Source organism: Piliocolobus tephrosceles, chromosome 3, assembly GCF_002776525.5.
Source record: "Piliocolobus tephrosceles isolate RC106 chromosome 3, ASM277652v3, whole genome shotgun sequence".
Lineage (NCBI taxonomy): Eukaryota > Metazoa > Chordata > Mammalia > Primates > Cercopithecidae > Piliocolobus > Piliocolobus tephrosceles.
In genome coordinates, this window is record NC_045436.1 from 137,066,959 (window position 1) to 137,086,243 (window position 19,285).

The 19,285-nt window shown below is 37.9% G+C and overlaps 1 protein-coding gene across 3 annotated transcripts in view; it reads right to left on the bottom strand.

Moving 5' to 3' along the window:
• Positions 1-18,591, bottom strand: part of OCIAD1 (OCIA domain containing 1) — a 29,654-nt gene extending 11,063 nt beyond the window's left edge. For 2 of the 3 annotated variants that reach the window (XM_023224511.1, XM_023224509.1), the window contains exons 1-6: positions 18,384-18,591; positions 16,970-17,032; positions 16,170-16,250; positions 7,241-7,294; positions 1,496-1,543; positions 315-450 (exon numbers count right to left, since the gene is read on the bottom strand). In XM_023224511.1, the coding sequence (XP_023080279.1) occupies positions 315-450; positions 1,496-1,543; positions 7,241-7,294; positions 16,170-16,250; positions 16,970-17,027 (377 nt within the window). In that variant the 5' untranslated portion in view covers positions 17,028-17,032; positions 18,384-18,591. Of the gene's footprint in view, positions 1-314; positions 451-1,495; positions 1,544-7,240; positions 7,295-16,169; positions 16,251-16,969; positions 17,033-18,200; positions 18,309-18,383 lie in introns of those variants that run through there. The other variant, XM_023224510.2, reaches the window with a different exon arrangement.
• Positions 18,592-19,285: the final 694 nt, after the last annotated feature.

Sequence of the window (19,285 nt, forward strand, 5' to 3'; positions counted from 1 at the left end):
ACTCCGGGAGCTTGAGGCAGCAGGGCCTTGTGAACCCAGGAGTTCGAGGCTGCAGTGAGCTAGGATAATGCCAGTGTACTCCAGCCTGCGCAACAGAGGGAGGCCTCATCATTCATTCATTCATTCATTCATTCATAAATAAATAAATGGTGGCAAGTCTTGCTCCAATTTTTGAAACAAATTACTTCTAGCCTACAGCAAATGGCAAGTATCCAGTGGTCCTTCAGGCAATGTTTTTGGGCCGTGAGTTATAACAACATCTAGTTGTTTCTTAAAAATTAAAAATCTTAAGTAAAGATCAGAATCCGGCCTACCCAGGTGGTGAAGATCGTCGTCCTTGTCCTGATCGTAAAGCTTCTCCAAGCGGGGAATTTTCAAGGTTCTTGAATTTCTCTTGGCAAGTTTTCACATAAGAAAGTTTTCCAGCAAAGTATCCCATGATACAAGCAACTTATTTGTAAAATCAAACAAAAAGTGTAACTGAATGTGCCTTTCAGACAAAAGTATTTTCTAAAAGAAAAATTTGTTTTAAAGTGTGATTCTAAATATGTCTTTGGTTTAGAAAGACTGAGATTTCCTGAAATAATGGTAGAAGAAACCAAAACTAAATCAGATCAGAGTTCATAGACAGAGTCTATGGATATAATTCAGTTTCCAAAAAAAAGTGTGCCAAAATAAAGTTGCTATAAATAAATCGAATATGGTATACTAATTACTTTGTAAAATATATAGGAAAGATTTAGTTAAGGTATAATGAGAAGAGGAATGGATAAGAAATAAAAGCATCCAAACATTTATTTATTTCTAGTTCTAAATAAACAGAACTAGATCACAAGGATTTAGGCCATTATTTTCCTACGAAACAGAAAATCATATGCACAGCCATTTTCACAAGATTGTTTTAAAATAAAATTAGGTGCAACAAATCCCTTAAAGTAATAAATTACGAACCATAACCTAAACGTGGCAATTACTGCATCATGAGTTTCCAATACAAAAGAAAGGCTAACCTGAAAGACTCATGAAAAGCTTCAGGCACTTCTTTGAAGAGCAATGTAGTTTCTTTTTCTATTAACTTTATTGCAATGTGTAAATAAGTTACGCTTATTTACATATTAAAATGTAAATTAGAGAGATTTCTTTTAAAAATTAAGCTTAATTTTAAATATACTTTGATTAATCAGAATATGTGCACAACTTTATTTCCCCATAGACAGACCAAAAATGTATTTTCAAATACTTTATCCTTACAAAATAAATTTAAATTAACAGTTCTATTACATTAGAAAGACACAAAAAATGCCTATTTCAACTAATGATTTTTTATGCTAACAATAAAATATCCAAGTAATCCACTTAATGAAATGTTTTAACAAACTGATTTATCACAGCATGTAACCACATAACTAATATAAGACATGATAAAACATTTGATAAAAATAATTTTATTTAAGTTTTAAAAAGCTATGAAAACTACAATGTTGTTTATACTTACATATAAGTTTAGGGATGGAACCGTATTTGGGATGACTTGAAAGTATTCCTAAAGAAAAGAGTTAAGTATTTCTTAGTAACATTGTTAGAGAAAGAAAAATCAGTAAAGGCTATCTTACAACATTATATAATCTTACAACATTAGCTTCTTCCATGACCCTAGAGAACCCTAGACTGTTTAAGAGGGAAAACCAAATGAATTCAATATCAAGAGAAATATGACAAAAATCCAAAAGACTCTACAAAGTATTAGAACAGGTAAATTTAGAAAGATCACTTGATATAAGGTCAATAGACCAAATATGTATGTGTGTGTGTGTGTGTGTGTGTATGAAAAACTGTTTATACCAACAACAAACCAAAAAAACAAACTTTTTTACAAGACAGAATTAATTATAGCACCAAAAAAAACACTCAAAACCCAGGAACAAATCTAATGAAAGATATGAAAGATCTCTACACTGAAAGTTATAAAACTTACTGAGAATTGAAAGACTCAATATTCTAAAGATGGCAATTCTCTATAACTTCACCTATAAATACAATGCAATTCCAATTAAAATCAAAGTTTCACAAAAATTGAAAAGTTTATTCTAAGAGTCATGTGGAACACAAAGGGCCAAGGCAACGCTGAAGAATTGTATTATAGAACTGACTACCACCAGATAGCAATATCTACATGATAAAGCTGTAGTAATTAAGACAGTCTGGTATTAAGTACAAGAACAGGTAAACTGACCAAAACTAAGAGTCCAGAAACAGATCCACACCTGCATACTTGATTTATGACAAAGACAACACTGCAGCATGGTTTTTTCAAATACAGTGCTGGGTCAATTAATATCCATTAACAGGGGAAAATGTACCTTGATCCTACATCGAACAATAATCCAGATGGCTTAAAAACTTAAATATGAAAGATTTTTTAAAAAAATTTTATAGAAGAAAGCATGAGACCATCTTTGTGTCCTTGGAGTAGACAAAGATCTTAAAGAGTCAACAAAAAGCACTCATTAGAAAGAAGAAACCTGATAAATTCGACTCTATTAACACTGAAAACTACAGTTAAACACAGTGGGGAAAAAATAATCACCATATCTATATCTGACAAAAGACTCAGTTCCAAAATATACAGAGAAGTCTCACAAAACCAATAGGAAAAAAGACAATACAATGGAAAAATGGTTAAGAGACTTAAACAGATACTTTACAAAAAAAGATAGGCTGAAATGAAGTATAAACAAATGAAAAGGTCTTCAACTTAATTGGTCACAGGGAACTACAAATTCAAGCCACAATGCAATCAATATTTGTGTTCATTTACCACAATGGTTAAAACATAAAAGACATAAAAATAGCTAATGTTGATGAGAATGTAGGAGTATAAATTGGTCTACAGTTTGGTAATAACTACTAAAGCTAAATAAATATATACAAAAGCTAAGACCCAGCAAAATGTCTATCAAAAGGCACCATATTCTTGGCAGAACTAATTTTAACAGTGAAAACTGAAAACTACCGATTATCAATGTACAGTTCAGACAGATAAACTGATGTATTCACACAGAGGAAAACTATATGACAACTACATGCCACAACGTGGTTAAGTGCAATGATGTGCTGGTAAACCAGCACTCCCTACAAAAAGCTCTAATTTTAATGTTTGTCAGTTTCCATGGTGTAAAGCTACCAATTTTTTTTTTTTTTTCAGATAAGTCTCGCTCTGTCGCCAGGCTAGAGTGCAGTGGCCCCATCTCAGCTCACAGGAACCTCCACCTCCTGGGTTCAAGCAATTCTCCTGCCTCAGCCTCACAAGTAGCTGGGACTACAGGCACATGCCACCATGCCAGCTGATTTTTTGTATTTTTAGCAGAGACAGGGTTTCACCATGTTGGCCAGGATGGTCTCAATCACCTGCCCTCATGATCCGCCTGCCTTGGCCTCCCAAAGTGCTGGGATTACAGGCGTAAGCCACTGTACCCGGCCAACTACCAACACTTTAAAAACCAGCTTGCCGAAGTTTCCAAAAATTTAACAGCCAATTCTCAGGAGCCAGTACAAACCAGTTCCAGCACATTACTGGATAAATCTCACTATGTTGAAAGAACTTACATAAAAGAATACTTCAGTGTGTGATTTCATGTAATTAAAGTACAAAAACAGACAACTAATCTGTGCCTTTAGCCTCAGTTCCTTCATTTCTATCACTGGGATGATAACAGAAAAAGGAAGATGGTAAGAATATCTCTATTTTTACATTAAAAAGTTGTTCCTTCATACTGTCACCAACTAGTTATAGACCACTTCCAACATAAAGGCACAAAATACTGGATATTAACAGGAAACAAGACACACTCTTTACTCTCATGGAATTTACAATCTAGAGAGAGAGTTAAGACAAAGAGAATAGTGTCACGGTTGCTATTCATCCCCTCAAATATTTGAGTACTATGTGCACTACGTATGCCCTCTGTCAGGTGCTAGAAATAGCTTATTTTCCTAAGGAGAAGCAGCAAGAATGGAAGCAAACAGATTTGTTGAAGGTTAATGCAATACTCTCTGTGACATATGGTTGTGTTAATTATTAATTATAGTGGCAGTACAGATGGAGGTAGATAGTTAATAAAGACATTTAAGAGCTAAAAGACATGAATTGGACAGGGCAGATAAGGGATAGATGTGAAGGATAATGTCCCAGTCTCCTGGATAGTACTAATGCCACTCAGTCATGAAGGGAAAGGAGGAATTGGTTTTGTGGAAAATGATGAGCTCCGTTTGAGGAGCCTATAGAAGGGTCATCCATATTATATATTATATCCAGAATATAATAATACCAACATTTCCAAAACAAGTAGACAAAAAAACCTATACAAGAATGTAAGCACCAAGAGGTCATGAATTTTTGTTGTTTAGTTCTATACAACAATGTATAGTACATATCAGACACTCAAAAAACATGAAACAACGGAGGAATCCTGAGGTAGGAGAAAAATCTTAGGAATATGCCATCATGGAAGCCAACAGGATAGACTATTTCAAGAAAAACTGGTTAAAGTTATACAATGTTGGTCAAGAACAAAAACTGTCCATCATATGTAAGCAACAAATAGGTTGTTCGTTTTTGAACTTTTGGACTTATAAATGGTAGAATATATGGATAGTCTCACACTGACCGCAATGGGTTAAATGAAGTAAAAAGTGAAGTGCTCATTCATGAAGTCTGGCTCTGGCTTCAAATATGAGGCAGTTGGGAGTAGTTGGAAAAAGAAATGAGGGAGGATTTTTTTTCTTTTTAATGTTCTCAAGTTAGAGGAGACCTGAGCATGTTTAAATGGTTTTGGCAGATCAGGAAGAAACAGAGGGAACATCTAAGACCACGTGGAGTATGACACACTGTGAATGAAAGGAGATACAGGCAGCCCTCCGTATGCACGCATTCTGCAACCAACTGCGGATAGAAAATATTCAGGGAAAAAAAAACTGCATCTATACTAAACATGTACAGACTTTTATCTTGTCATTATTCCCTAAACAATACAGTGTAACAACTGTTTACATAGTGTTTACATAGTCTTAGGTATTGTAAGTAATCCAGACATGATTTAAAGTATACAGGCAGATATGCATGTAAACTTTACTAGGCCATTTTATATGAGACTAAAGCTTTCGTGGATTTTGGTATCCTCTGGAGGGTCCTGGAACCAATTCAGATACAAAAGGACCACTGTACAAAATGTCAGGGATTATGATTAAATGCAAAATGCCTTGGTGGGTTCCAAATTCTTTTCTTAAAGTCTCTCCCAATTTTTACCTTTTTTTTTGAGACAGAGTATCACTCTGTTGCCCAGGCTGGAGTGCAGTGGCCCCATCACGACTCACTGCAGCCTCTGCCTCCTGGGTTCAAGCGATTCTCCTGCCTCGGCCTCCTGAGTAGCTGGGACTACAGGCACGCGTGACCACACCTGGCTAATGTTTTTGTATTTTTAGTAGAGATAGGGTTTCATCATGTTGGCCAGGATGGTCTTGATTTCCTAACCTCGTGATGCACCTAACTCGGCCTCCCAGTGTCACTTCTACCATACCTTCAAGTAGGCCAAAGTCTTCAACTGCACCTAAACCCAAAATCTCTAAAAAACTTTCTCCTCTTCATAACCTAATCCAAATTATAATTTCTCCTGGCTCTATTTCAGCTATTTAATGGAGTTTTCACTCCTCCCTGAATGATTTTGTCTTTTCAGTTCAGTCCTGATTGCCTCTCCCAATAGTCATGCCTATTTGTCTTGATCATCAGGTCCCTCCTTCCTGGTATGTTCTTTCTTTTCTTTTAATCTGAATCCTGCCCATCCTTCAAAATTTACTTCTTTCAAGAAACTTTCCTTGATTACAACAGCCCTACAAAGATTTTTCTTTTTTGAACACCTACAACTCTTAGAGTCTCTACTATACAATTCAGTAGCGTATTAAGTATGTAATTAAATTTTCTATTTGCTTCAATGTATGTTCACATCTACTTGTTTCCTCCAGTGAACTACTAGCAGCTATTAAATTTCTTCTGTATAACCTTCTGCATACCTAGCTCCAATCATTATTAAAAGACACACTGGATTAAAACAGATAAAAGAAGCAGAACAATAATAAACACTGTTAATTTCATCCCTGTGCCACTTTTTCCTACAAAGAAATGTAATTCAAGTGTTTTTTTTTTTCTCTCTCACAATACAGAACCAATCCCAGTCTGTAAAACAGCTTAGTCTTAAGGACATATAAGTGCATATATCTTGACTTGCTTCTATGTTTAAGATTTTTGTCATGGTACTGTATTGTAATAAAGTTCTTCAGAAGTTCCTTAAATAAATTTTTACCCAAAAAAATCCTCTCATTTGCCTCCAAAACTATTTTATCAACTAATTGTGTCAAAACTAAGTACTGTACATCATATCCTAATGTAAAAAGGCCAAATCTTCCAATCATTAAGTCACATTTTTTAAGGTGCCAGTTAATGAAAACAATAGGCCTCTAGGTCATCCTAAGGTCACCATCCTTTTCCAGGATACCTTCCCATTACCCGATGGATAGTTCATGAAGTAAATGAAATAAGCAACTCTACTGCTTACTCCACTAAATTTTAAATGCAGGACTCAAGACATTTAATACTCAATCTAAACTCAATTCCACATGAATACACTGTACTATTTGACCCAATAGACTTTAGGATAAGAAAGTCTCCTTGGTGGCTTGTTAAAAATAGATCACCTGCCAGACCCCTGAGATTCTAATTTTTTAAATAATGCTAACTCACCTCCACTCATCCCCACCAAGTGGTCAGACAAAGCTGGTTTAGAGAGCTACTGATCTTTAAATCATTATATAAGAATCACTTGGAGTTTGTTAAAACACAGACTCCTGGTCCCCATGAATACGCATTCTAACAAGCTTCTAGGCGATAATGTTGCTATTGGCCCACCTAGACCAGGTTTGCCCTGCTAATACTGGTGTTTAGTTACTTTCTTGCTCTTGAAGGTTGTTAATGATGCTATTAGTGCAGGAGAAATTCTCAAGTCATGATATTTGAGCCAGCGGGTCCATAGAGACAAAATATTTAATATTGTAGAAATTCATCAATGAATTTCTACACAGTGTTTAGTATGATACATTGTTACCTTTACTTTTTCTAAAGATCTGGAAAATACCACAAAACACACACAGTATCCAAAATGCTAAATAAATTCAAATTTTAAATATTTACCTTTACTAATTAATCCTTGAGTAATCAACATACTTGTTGCAGCCAAAGGCACAGCTATAGGAGGAAAAAGACCTTGTTAATGTCAACAAAAGTAAAAGATTTTGTCTCAAGTTCATTCGATAAATGACTATCAGTAAAACCATCTGGGAATTATATTGCAAAACTGAGATCTTTAAAAAAGACTTCCATTTTTAAAACCTGTACTGCATACATAGTGGAAAAATTAAAGGAGCATTTTAAAATTAAGAAAACATCACAAAATATTAAACAATATAATTCATTAGCCATCTAAGCTTAGGTTCCAAATAGCCAGCTGTTCATCAACAGCATCAACTAAGACAACACAGTAAAAATGACTAAAAATTACTTCTGAAGCTACAGAAGGTGAAAAAGTTAATGAGGGAGAGGTAAGAAACAAGTTACAAATAAGAACCACTACTGAATAATGACTAAATTCTGTGCATCATGCTAAAAGCCTTATGCGCATTATCTCACTTATTACACTTTTTATCATATTTCTATAAGGTAGATAATGTTATTACCACCCTTTTAAAGATAAGGAAACTGAAGCTTAGAGATGTTAAGTAATTTGCTCAAGGCCAAATAACTAGCTGAATGGTTGGTCGCAGATTCTAATAAAATCTGTCTGATACCAGATCTCAAGCTTTTAAGCTCTATATTACACTGTCTAAACCAAAATACAAAATATATTTGACCGTAATCATACAGTGGCTGGGGCAAAAATTAAAAAGCACATATTTTAAACACTAATGTTCTTTCTTCTAAACTAGTGAACGCCTTGAACTATATGAAAATATTACATCTGTATATATGCCTAAAACCGAGAGTGAAAAATCCAAAACTCATAATCTTGAAGGGGATTATAACTTAAAAAGAGCTATGAATCACTGTTTTGGACAACAGCACTGTCTAACAGAATTTTTTGTGACAATGAAAGTTGGTCTTTGAGAGACCAATCCTGTGATCAACTTGGTCTTGGTACTTGACTTATAAACAGTTCCCCTCTTTGATATGTGTGTTGGCTCACTGTGCCTAAACTGTCTGAACAAATACAGTTCATGCCAAATACCTGCTTTCATTCTGGGAGCCTGGAATTTTGGAACCTGTTAGGCAGAGGGTGCATAAGTGACCAGCCCCCAATAAAAACCATGGGCAATGAGTCCCTAATGAGTTCCCCTGGTAGATAAAACTTCACACATTGTTATGACTAGCTGTTGGAGAAATTTACACTTCCTGGGAAGTCTCTCCCTGGGGAGAGAACTCTTGGGACCTGGTTTCCACTGGACTTCCCTCCATGCTCCCTTTCCTTTTATGATTTTGCTTTATATCCTTTCACTGTAAGTTATTTTAAAGTTAAATCGCTACATGTGGCTACTGGCTGCCACACTGGAGGGTGCTGTTCCAGACCTGAGGTTGGCAAACACATTCTATGAAGAGCCAGATGGTAAATATTTTGGGTTTTGTGGGCCAATCTCTGTCCCAGTTACTCAACTGCCATTTTAAAGCAAAAGCACCCAGAGACAATCCAAAAACACATGAACAAAGCTGTGTTCCAACAAAACTTTATTTTTAGATGCAAATTTACGAATTTCATGTAATTTCCACAGGTAATGAAATATTCTTCTCCTTTGATTTCTTAACCATTTTATCTTATTTTATTTTTTTAGACAGGGTCTCACTCTATCACCAGGGCTGGAATGCAGTGGTACAATCTCATCTCACTGCAGCCTCAACCTACCGGCTCAGATGATCCTCCTGCTTCAGCCTCCCAAGTGGCTGGGACAACAGGGATGCACCACCATGCCCGGCTAATTTTTTGTCTTTTTTTTTTTTTTGTAGAGATGAGGTTGCGCCATGTTGCCCAGGCTGGTCTCGATCTCCTGGGTTCAAGTAATCAGCCCACCTTGGCCTCCCAAAGTGCTGGGATTATAGGCTTGAGTCACTGCACCCAGCCTCTTAACCATTTAAAAATGTAAAAACAATTCTTAGCTCATGCATACAAAAACAGATTTGGTCCATGGTCTAGTTTGTTCAACTCTGGTCTAAACCATACATGGACAATTTAAGAACCAAAGTAATTAAGACATTTGAATTATTACACAGATTTCATGATTAAAATCCATCACTTTGGAATAGGGCATTAACTTTGCCATCAGACACAAATTGCACAAACGCTAAGGTTTGAATTCATGCTATCCTACTTACTAACAGATTTTACCTTTGCTGGAAATATGGTTTCTTTAATGTTGGCTGGTTAGAATGCCTTCATGTATTATCATTTAAAGTTTTGCAAAGGACAAATCCCTTTTAATTACAGCACCAGTACAATTTGCAATCATTTTTCTCCAGCTTGACTCAAGGATTGCAACATGAAGCACTGAAGAATCATATAAGAATAAAAGGCAATGAGTTAGTTGGCCATTTCTACAATGGATAATGCTTTCCCCATTTAATGCAGAGTAATAGTCTGTTCAAGGAAATTCTAGTACTAGTTCTGCCATTCATCACAATGTCTTTGCATAGCTTCTTCTCATGCTATAAGGGATAATGGAGTAGACCTAAGGTCTCATTCCAACTCAGGTATTCTACTTTATGTCACAGAAAAAGACGATGGTAAGACTGAAAGAGGCTTCAGAGATTAGTCCTCATTCTAATCAGAGTACACTGACATCCAGAAAAGACAAGTCATTTGCTCAAAGTAACACAGCTGGTTAGTTTGTGGTAATGCTGAGATCAGAACCCAAGTCTCCTGACTCCCCAGTCAGTGGCCTTTTCCACTACAGTATGTAATTTCTGTTTTGTTAAATAATCTGTTTCTATAGGCAAATCAATAATACTGCTGACCAAAACCTAGTGCACACTATTACCACAGTCCCAAACTATATTCAATATGTACAAGAACTCCTATGATTCTTTAAACTCTTCTCCCCTCACAGTAACAAAAAGCTACTCTATATTCCTAACTGAAGTCAATAAAATTTTTATTTCATTAATCACAATAACACTAATAGCTATTCAATAAAGATAGCCAACACTTAATTAAATTGCATTAATCCCTATAATAATTTCATGAGCTAGGCAGTTATCCCCATTTTATGGATAAGGAAACTGTAGCACACAGACCTCAGAAACTTGCCCAAAATCTCACAGCTACTGTGAGTGGAGCTGGGATTTGAATCCAGCCAATCAGGCCCCAGAGTCTATACTCTTTTTTCTTTTTTTTTTTTTTTGAGATGAAGTCTCGCTCTGTCACCCACGCTAGAGTGCAATGTCACGATCTCGGCTCAATGCAACTTCTGCCTCCCAAGTTCAAGCCATTCTCCTGCCTCAGCATCCCAAGAAGCTGCGACAACAGGCATGTGCCACCACACCTGGCTAATTTGTATTTTTAGTACAGACAGGGTTTCTGCCACCACACCTGACTAATTTTTGTATTTTTAGTATAGACAGGGTTTCACCACGTTAGCCAGGCTGGTCTTGAACTCCTGACTTCAAGTGATCCGCCCACCTCGGCCTCTCAAAATGCTGAGATTACAGGTGTAAGCTACTATGCCGGCCCATACTCTTATCACTCTTATACTGTATCATTTGAAAACTAGTAGTACACATGTATGAAATATTATTCATAGACTCCAGCTGATACAAATAGGAAATGATACATCTTTTCAGTAATTCTGGAGGTTGAGAACTATTTTAACATGAATGTGCAATAAACTGACCCTATATGTACAGGGTCTTCCCTACCCGTGTGTTTGGGCACAGACATACTGATTTTAGGTCAGTGCATAGGGTCATGATTTTAAGCACCTAGAAATAAGATGCCTTCATAGTTGTATTTCAGATTAATTAACGTAGGTCAGTATAGAAACAAAGTTATCTTAAGGAAAGAGAACGGTCCCTAGATCAACAAGTCTAATTTTAAAACAGGATACGTATATTTAACCAACTTAAAAATTTTTTAAAAATTACCTTAGTAAGTGCTTTTTTATAAATTTGTAAATGCTTTTACCACCTTTTTCTAATCAAGTCACGAGGTGATACTCTCCAAAGTAGCATAGATGCCATATTTGTTTGCATAAATATGTCACATACAGCACAGACTATCTAATTCGAAAGTACAAATGTTAAAATACAAAATTTCATAATGCATGATTATCATCCTTCTAATAATTACACATTGAACTTCCTATCATCTGGTTACAGCCAAGCTTCTACATTTCAATGTTTGATGCTATAATATGCAACACCTTGGTTATCTAAAAGTCAAATGCTACCTATTAATATAGTAATTTTTTGGCTGCTGTAATTTCCCAGTAATGTAGATTTGGTATAAAATTAACAAGCTGTCTTTCAGCCTGTCCCTATTACATGTTTTTTGTCTTTTTGTTTGTTTGTTTTTTGAGATGGAGTCTCACTCTGTCATCCAGGCTGGAGTGCAGTGGCACGATCTCGGCTCACTGCAACCTCCGACTCCTGGGTTCAAGCAATTCTCCTGTCTCAGCTTCCCGAGTAGCTGGAATTAAAGGCACCTGCCACCATGCCCAGCTAATTTTTGTATTTTTAGTAGACACAGGGTTTCACCATATAGGTCAGGCTGGTCTCGAACTCCTGACCTCAATTGATCTGCCCACCTCAGCCTCCCAAAATGCTGGGATTACAGGTGTAAGCCACCACACCTGGCCGCTTTTTGTCTTTTCAATCTGTGATTTATCTGTTTTAATACACAGAAATTACTTAGCTTTGTACTATTCATATACCATATGTCCCACTATTAAGAGTCTGGTATACATAAGCATCCTGACATTGTTCACCACCCTTTAATGTATTTTTGGCATAACCCCATCACAGTTATTTAGAATATTAAACATGTGCAACAGCATACATTTATCAGCCAGAAATAAATCTGGACACCTTAGCATCTATTTAACCATTAGCCCAACACTAAAATAATCCCAAACCCTCTCTATCAGACTTGTCTTTTTCTTAATCCTGTGTCATCAAGACTTGAAAATAGATCATTTTATCCTATCTACTCTATATAATCTTCAAAGATTTAAAAAAAAAAAAAACTGTTGCTACAGTATATAGCCATGTTCTCTAAGAAATTCTTCCCATTCTGGCCAGGCACAGTGGCTCATGCCTGTAATCCCAGAACTTTGGGAGGTCAAGGTGGGCAGATCACAAGGTCAGGAGTTCAAGACCAGCTTGGCCAACATGGTGAAACCTGGTCTCTACTAAAAATACAAAAACTTAGCTGGGCATGGTGGTGTGCGCCTATAATCCCAGCTACTCAGGAAGCTGAGGCAGGAGAATTGCTTGAACTCGGGAGGCAGAGGTTGCAGTGAGCCAAGATCACACCACTGCACTCCAGCCTGGGCAACAGAGCGAGACTCCTTCTCGGGAAAAAAAAAAAAAAGAAATTATTCCCATTCTATAAGCCATGAAAATTTTATAGAAGTCCTTAATGTATGATGACTATGCATCTAAAACAATTTTTCTCAACTTGTTCCAATTATGCTTCCAGTTGAGAATAACTGTTTTAGATGCATAGTCATCATAAATTAAGACGGACGTCATCACCTAATTCTTATTCAGGTTCTTTTTAGCTTGAAACATCTGCAAGTCTCTGAATACTGGTGGATAAAATGACAAAGATTCTACCAGAGCTCCTGTATCTTCCTAACTGCTCTTGGTCTTTGTTGATTCTTTCACTATCACTTGTTCCCTTATCCATGGGTACTATCCAAACTTTATCCTTTATTCTATCAATCCTAAGTATTAATCACATGGCAGAAACTATTATCAGTTTCACACTTTTATCTCTACACTTAATTTATAGGCGAATTCACCAACACAACTCCACAATAAACTAATTTTTCATGTATACTTTTGTTTCTATCTCTAGTTGCTTAGAAATCTTCCACAATCGAATGTTGCAGCATGAACTCAAAATGTCTGAACTAAACTCATCTTCAAACAAGAACTCCTTCTAACTGAACCTTTTATTCAGTAATATCATTATTGAGTGTCCTAAGCTGGTTATCTTAAAGCTATTACCTCCCTCTTACCATTCCTTCATTCCCCCTTAGTCGAACTTTTTAAAAAATCCTGTTGTCCTTTAAAAAATCTTTTGTTGCCAGCTCATCTTTTCCAGTCCAAATGACACAATAATCAACTATATCTCATTGATAACTACATATATATGCCTAAGTTACTGCCAAAAGCTCAAAACAGATTTTACCTAGTACAACTTCTCACCCTTCTACCCATCTTGCACACTGTTAACTAACCTTCCTTAAAAAAACCTTACATATCACCCCCCTCTGCTCAAGAACCTAAACAATATAATGGATCAAACCTTTAACTCATTACTATGTTTTATGTTCTATCCTCAATGAAAGACCTCTGTTCCAATCAATTCAGGTTCATGGCTCTAGCAGAGATAAAGTTATTGCAAACTCTGCCTTTGTTCACTACTCCTTTCATCCAAATGCTACTCTACCTTTCCTTATCACTTCTCTACTATCAATGTTTTTATTTTTTTTTAATTTTTTGCGGGAGGTTAGGGACAGGGTCTCACTATGTTGCCAAGGCTGGTCTCAAACTCCTGGTCTCAGGCGATCCTCCTGCCTCAGTCACCCAACGTGCTAGGGCCAGGTTCAGTGGCTCATGCTTGAAATTCCACCTTTTGGAGAGGCCAAGGCAGACAGATCGCTTGAGCTCAGGGGTTCAAGATCAGCCTGGGCAACATGGCAAAACCTAGTATCTACAAAAATAAAAAACAAAACAAAACCAAGGTGCTGGGATTACAGCCACCATACCTGGCCTATAGTATTATTACTATAAAGTATTGTTTGCTTAACAAATAAAGGTCTTTTCTTAACTCAGGTATGCTACCTTATGTTACAGAAAAACACAACTGAAAAACTGAAAGAGACTTCAGTTTTTACCAAATTGAAATTTGGTAAAATTTTGAGAAAATTTTGAGTTTTAAAATGCAAAAAGTTTTTCAAATTTTTCAATTTCAGTAAGTCAATTCTAATTAATTTATCTCCTTAAAAAGTCTTCTACAGTTACACACTTAATCTCTAAGTGTTTCACGTATTAGTTTTGTCTCACCACATATAAAACTACTTCAGGGCTGGGCACGGTGGCTCACACCTGTAATCCCAGCACTTTCGGAGGCCAAGGCGGGTGAATCAACTGGGGTCAGGAGTTCAAGATCAGCCTGGCCAACATGGTAAAACTCCATCTCTACTAAAAAAACAAAAATTAGCCAGGCATGGTGGGTCACACCTGTAGTCCCAGGTACTCGGGACGCTGTGGCGGGATAATCACTTGAACCCAGGAGGATGTTGACATGAGCAGAGATCACACCACTGCACTTCAGCCTGGGAAAGAGAGTGAGACTCCGTCTCAAAAACAAAAACAAAGAAAACTACTTCAGGACAAAGACTGTCTTTCATAAAACTTATCTTCCCAACAGGTACCTTGCACAGCTTGCACATTTTAAGCATACATATCAGGCTGACTGATGAAAACATACATCCTCCTTAATGGCTTAAGTTGACCTTTTTTTCTTCTTCTTTTATTTTTCTTTGAGACAGGGTCTGGCTCTGTCACCCAGGGTGGAATGCAGTGATGTAATCATAGCTCACTGCAGCAGCCTCTATCTACCCAGCTCAAGGGATCCTCCTGCCTTAGTCCCAGCCTCTCAAGAGGTTGCGACTACAGCTACCTACTACTACATCGAGCTAATTTCTTTCATTTTTGGTAGAGACAAGGCCTCTCTATGTTTCCCAGGCCAGTCTTGAACTCCTGGACTCAAGCAATCCTCCTGCCTTTGCCTCCCAAAGTGCTGCGATTATAGGCATGAGGCACCGTGCCCAGCCAAGTTGCCTTTTTCAAAAAAAATTTGCTGGGTGCGGTGGCTCATGCCTATAATCCTAGCACTCTGGGAGGCCAAGGTGGATCACCTAAGGTCAGGAGCTCAAGACCAGCCTGGCCAACATGGTGAAATCCCACCTTTACTAAAAGTACAAAAATTTGCTGGGCATGGCTGCACATGCCTATAATCCCAGCTACTCGGAAGGCTGAGGAAGGAGAATCGCTTGAACCCAGGAGGCAGAAGTTGCAGTGAGCGGAGATCACGCCATTGCACTCCAGCCTGGGCAAAAAGAGCGAAGCTCCGCCTCAAAAAAACAAAAAACAAAAAACAACAAAAAAATTCATCTTCCTTTTTACCTGAAAGGACTACAGTTTCCAAGTAAAACAATACCAATTCTTTGTTCAATAGTGAGAGTATATTTTGGGTACTACTTCCAACAATCTCTGTATTTAAAAAATAAAATCTTGATATACACAAAAATATATACGTTTTTCTAGTCAGAAATCAAGAGCTGGTAGTATAACAACATTTCACAATGATTAAAATGGGAACTAACCTATTACTATGTAACGGTTAAAAGCATTAAGAGTAAAATCTGTTTCAGACAGACTTGGTTTCAACTCCAAACATCGTAATTTATCACCTGTGTAATACTAAGTGTTGCCATTTAACATCTCTAAACCTCAATTCCTTCACCTCTAAAGTGAGGGTAATAATAGTTATCAAGCTTATTGAGTTGTTTTTATATAATCCATGTACATACAGTAAATGCTAACTATTACTAATATCAACAAAATTACCTCATGGTTTTGTTAAACAAAAAAATCTGGAAATAATTACTTTAAAATGTGTGCAATTCCTTTATTTCCTTAATCAATCTCTTTTAATAACAACCACACTATGCAAAAAGTTTGCTAATTTGTTCTATACGGAGTTATTATAATTTCAGGTTCAAATTCAAGTCAAAATTTCAGGTACAAATTTTGGATCAAAATATATTAATTAGAAAATTGAACTCACATCTGAACCAGAAGCTTTCATCATTGCATTCTGCGAAGACTCTCCTTTCTTCCTCTGTTGGAATGTAATCAGGCCCTATGTCTTTTTACCAGAGAAAATCAGAAAACATTAAATTATCCACAATAAAACTAAGTCTGAAAAATTATCTTAGCCTAAATATTAACAAGAGGCACCCACTTTTTTTTAAACTCAAATAATAAAACAACTGGCTTATGCACTTTTTTTTTTTTTGAGACAAAGTTTCACTCTTGTTGCCCAGGCTGGAGTGCAATGGCACGATCTCGGCTCAGGCAACCTCCACCTCCCGGGTTCAAGCGATTCTCCTGCCTCAGCCTCCCGAGTGGCTGGGATTACAGGTACCCATCACCACACCAGGCTAATTTTTTGTATTTTAGTAGACCCGGGGTTTCACCATGTTGGCCAGGCTAGTCTCGAACTCCTGACCTCAGGTGATCCACCCACCTTGACCTCCTAAAGTGCCGGGATTACAAGCCATGAGCTACCGGGCCAGGCCACTTATACACTTTTAACAAACTTTGACTTCAAATAGAACTAATGCTACTATCTGCTAGTCAGGACTGGCTACCTAATGTGCTGGGTCCAGTGCAAAATAAAAACGTGGGACTCCTTGTCCAAATGATTACGAATTTCAAGATAACAAGAGTACAACATGAAACCAAGTATAGGGCACTGTCTGCACATGCCCATGAAGCAAGCCCACCTGCCACTGTTATTCAAGGCAGTGAAATTTCCTTTACATAGGAAGTGCTTCTAATTATAAATACTTAATAGATAGTTACGGGGAATTGGTCTTGGAACCTCTGCATTCGGCTCTCGAAAATCAGCCCTCCCATTCATTTTTCCTGTATTAAAAACATTACATATTAAGTATTAGAAACCATCACTAGATAGGTCAAAGTAAATCAAGACGTATGACATAGTAAAACTACTAGTCTATACAGCAACCAATCAACAAATATTTACTAAACACTACTATAATCTTAAGTACTTCACATACAAATACCTAGATAAAAAAATAACAGACCTACTGATTAATTTGGAACTCACTATTCAGGTTAAGTCCCTTAATTGAAAAAGCATAAGCGTTTTATAAGTTAATAATGTTTTTTACTATCTAGATATCAATAAAATAACAGACGTATCTTTTCCTCCTGAAAATGGGTTCCTTCACATCCTATGTTTTGGTTGTTTCTCAAATCTATGCCCAATGATTAGGATAATTCCCCAAAATAGAAGAAAAAAAATTTCAAGTCATTTCTGAGCTTCCATATTAAAAAATGAAATAATCATGAGACACATTCAACCTCTCCCACAAATGGGCACTCAAAAATTACGGACTAACAAGGATATCATAAACTAACAGCAAATTCTGTATTTCCAAATTTCCTTCCTCCCCAAGAATATTAAGAAAAAAATGCAAAAATTCCAAGAATATACTTTTTTTATTTGGTTGTTTTTTTTAGAACTCATATATTGGGACTTAGATCAACAGATCAAGTAACTGCATTTTACAGAATGTTTATGTCGGATCATGATTATTCTCATTTTAAAAACAATTTGCATGGAAACAGGAATGGCATGCACAATGAGGATGGCAACTGAGCTCTTCCATAATTCATTTAGTCAATAAGCCATGAGGGCCTACTACATGCCAATCCCTTAAATAGAGAAAAGGAATAAAAAGGGTCAGCTGAATTCATGGATGGATGAAGCCTGCTGAATTAACTACTTTTACCCTACAATCGTATGAGAAAAAATGAAACCCTCTTATTTCCCATAACAGCATCCTTCCCAGAAACACCAGGAAGACTGTCAGGGCTGACAAGGCCCTTGAGACAATACCATTTTAAGTTCTCAACACAAAAGCAAGCTGGATTAAAGCCTAAGCGGCCTATAACCGCTGATTCCTGCACTCCATCCTCCACTCACTGTGTCCGTCTCCCACCTGCCCTCACTGACTGAGCAACAACCCCACACGCATCCGTGACCACGAACTTCCCCAGCTCACACCCCCAGAAGCACTCCGTCGCTTCCTTGCGGTCACGGGCACTCAGGAGGCCGAGACCCGAGCGCGATCTGTCCACCCTCACAGGCAGGAAAATGGCGGAAGGTGCGAAAGTCGTGGATGGCCGCGAAGGTGGTGAGGAGATACGCGGAGAGCAACAACGGGGCTGTCTGGGTCACCTCACCTACCTTCCGACCACAGCAGCAGGCGACAGCAAGGCGAACTCAAGCGATCAGGGACAGAAGGCCCCGAGGGGGGACTCAAAAGGGGGCAGGGAGAGAGAAAAGTGCAAGGTACCGCGGGGAGGGGGAGGGGGCCAACAGCCGCAAGAAGTCACCCAGACAGGGGCTCAAAATGACCGCGACCCGGAAGCACAGTCTACTTACGGCAGGAAATGACGTCAGACCTCACTGCGCGGTGTAAGAGCTAGCAGCCAGGGAACAGACGCATGCGTATACTCCTCTGCCCTTCTCTTTCAGGCCGTGGTACTCAGGAGCGGGACTAGGACTGCGTAGGCGACAGCGGTGGACCAAGAACCGCGGCTCGCCAGTTCCCTGGATGTCGGGGAACGGCGTGGGGGGGGAGGCTTCACTTTGGACTGTTGTGGCGCACGTCTCTGGTCCTCTCCTGGCAGGCTGGCGGGGACGTTCTGGAACCCCCTGTTGTCCCTTTTTTCAGAGTTAGCGACTTTATAAATTATCTTTTTAATAAGATAATTTCATTCTTTGAGCCTGTAGGCTAAGTAGTAGAAAGTAATTTTTTAATTTTTTTTATTATCCTTTAAGTTCTAGGGCACATGTGCACAACGTGCAGGTTTGTTACATATGTATACATGTGCCATGTTGGTGTGCTGCGCCTGTTAACTGGTCATTTACATTAGATATATCTCCTAAGGCTATCCCTCCCCCATCCCCCCAACCCACCACAGGCCCTGGTGTGTGATGTTCCCCTTCCTGTGTCCAAGTGATCTCATTGTTCAGTTCCCACCTGTGAGTGACAACATGTGTGTTTGGTTTTCTGTTCTTGCAATAGTTTGCTGAGAATGATGGTTTCCAGCGGCATCCATGTCCCTACAAAGGACATGAACACA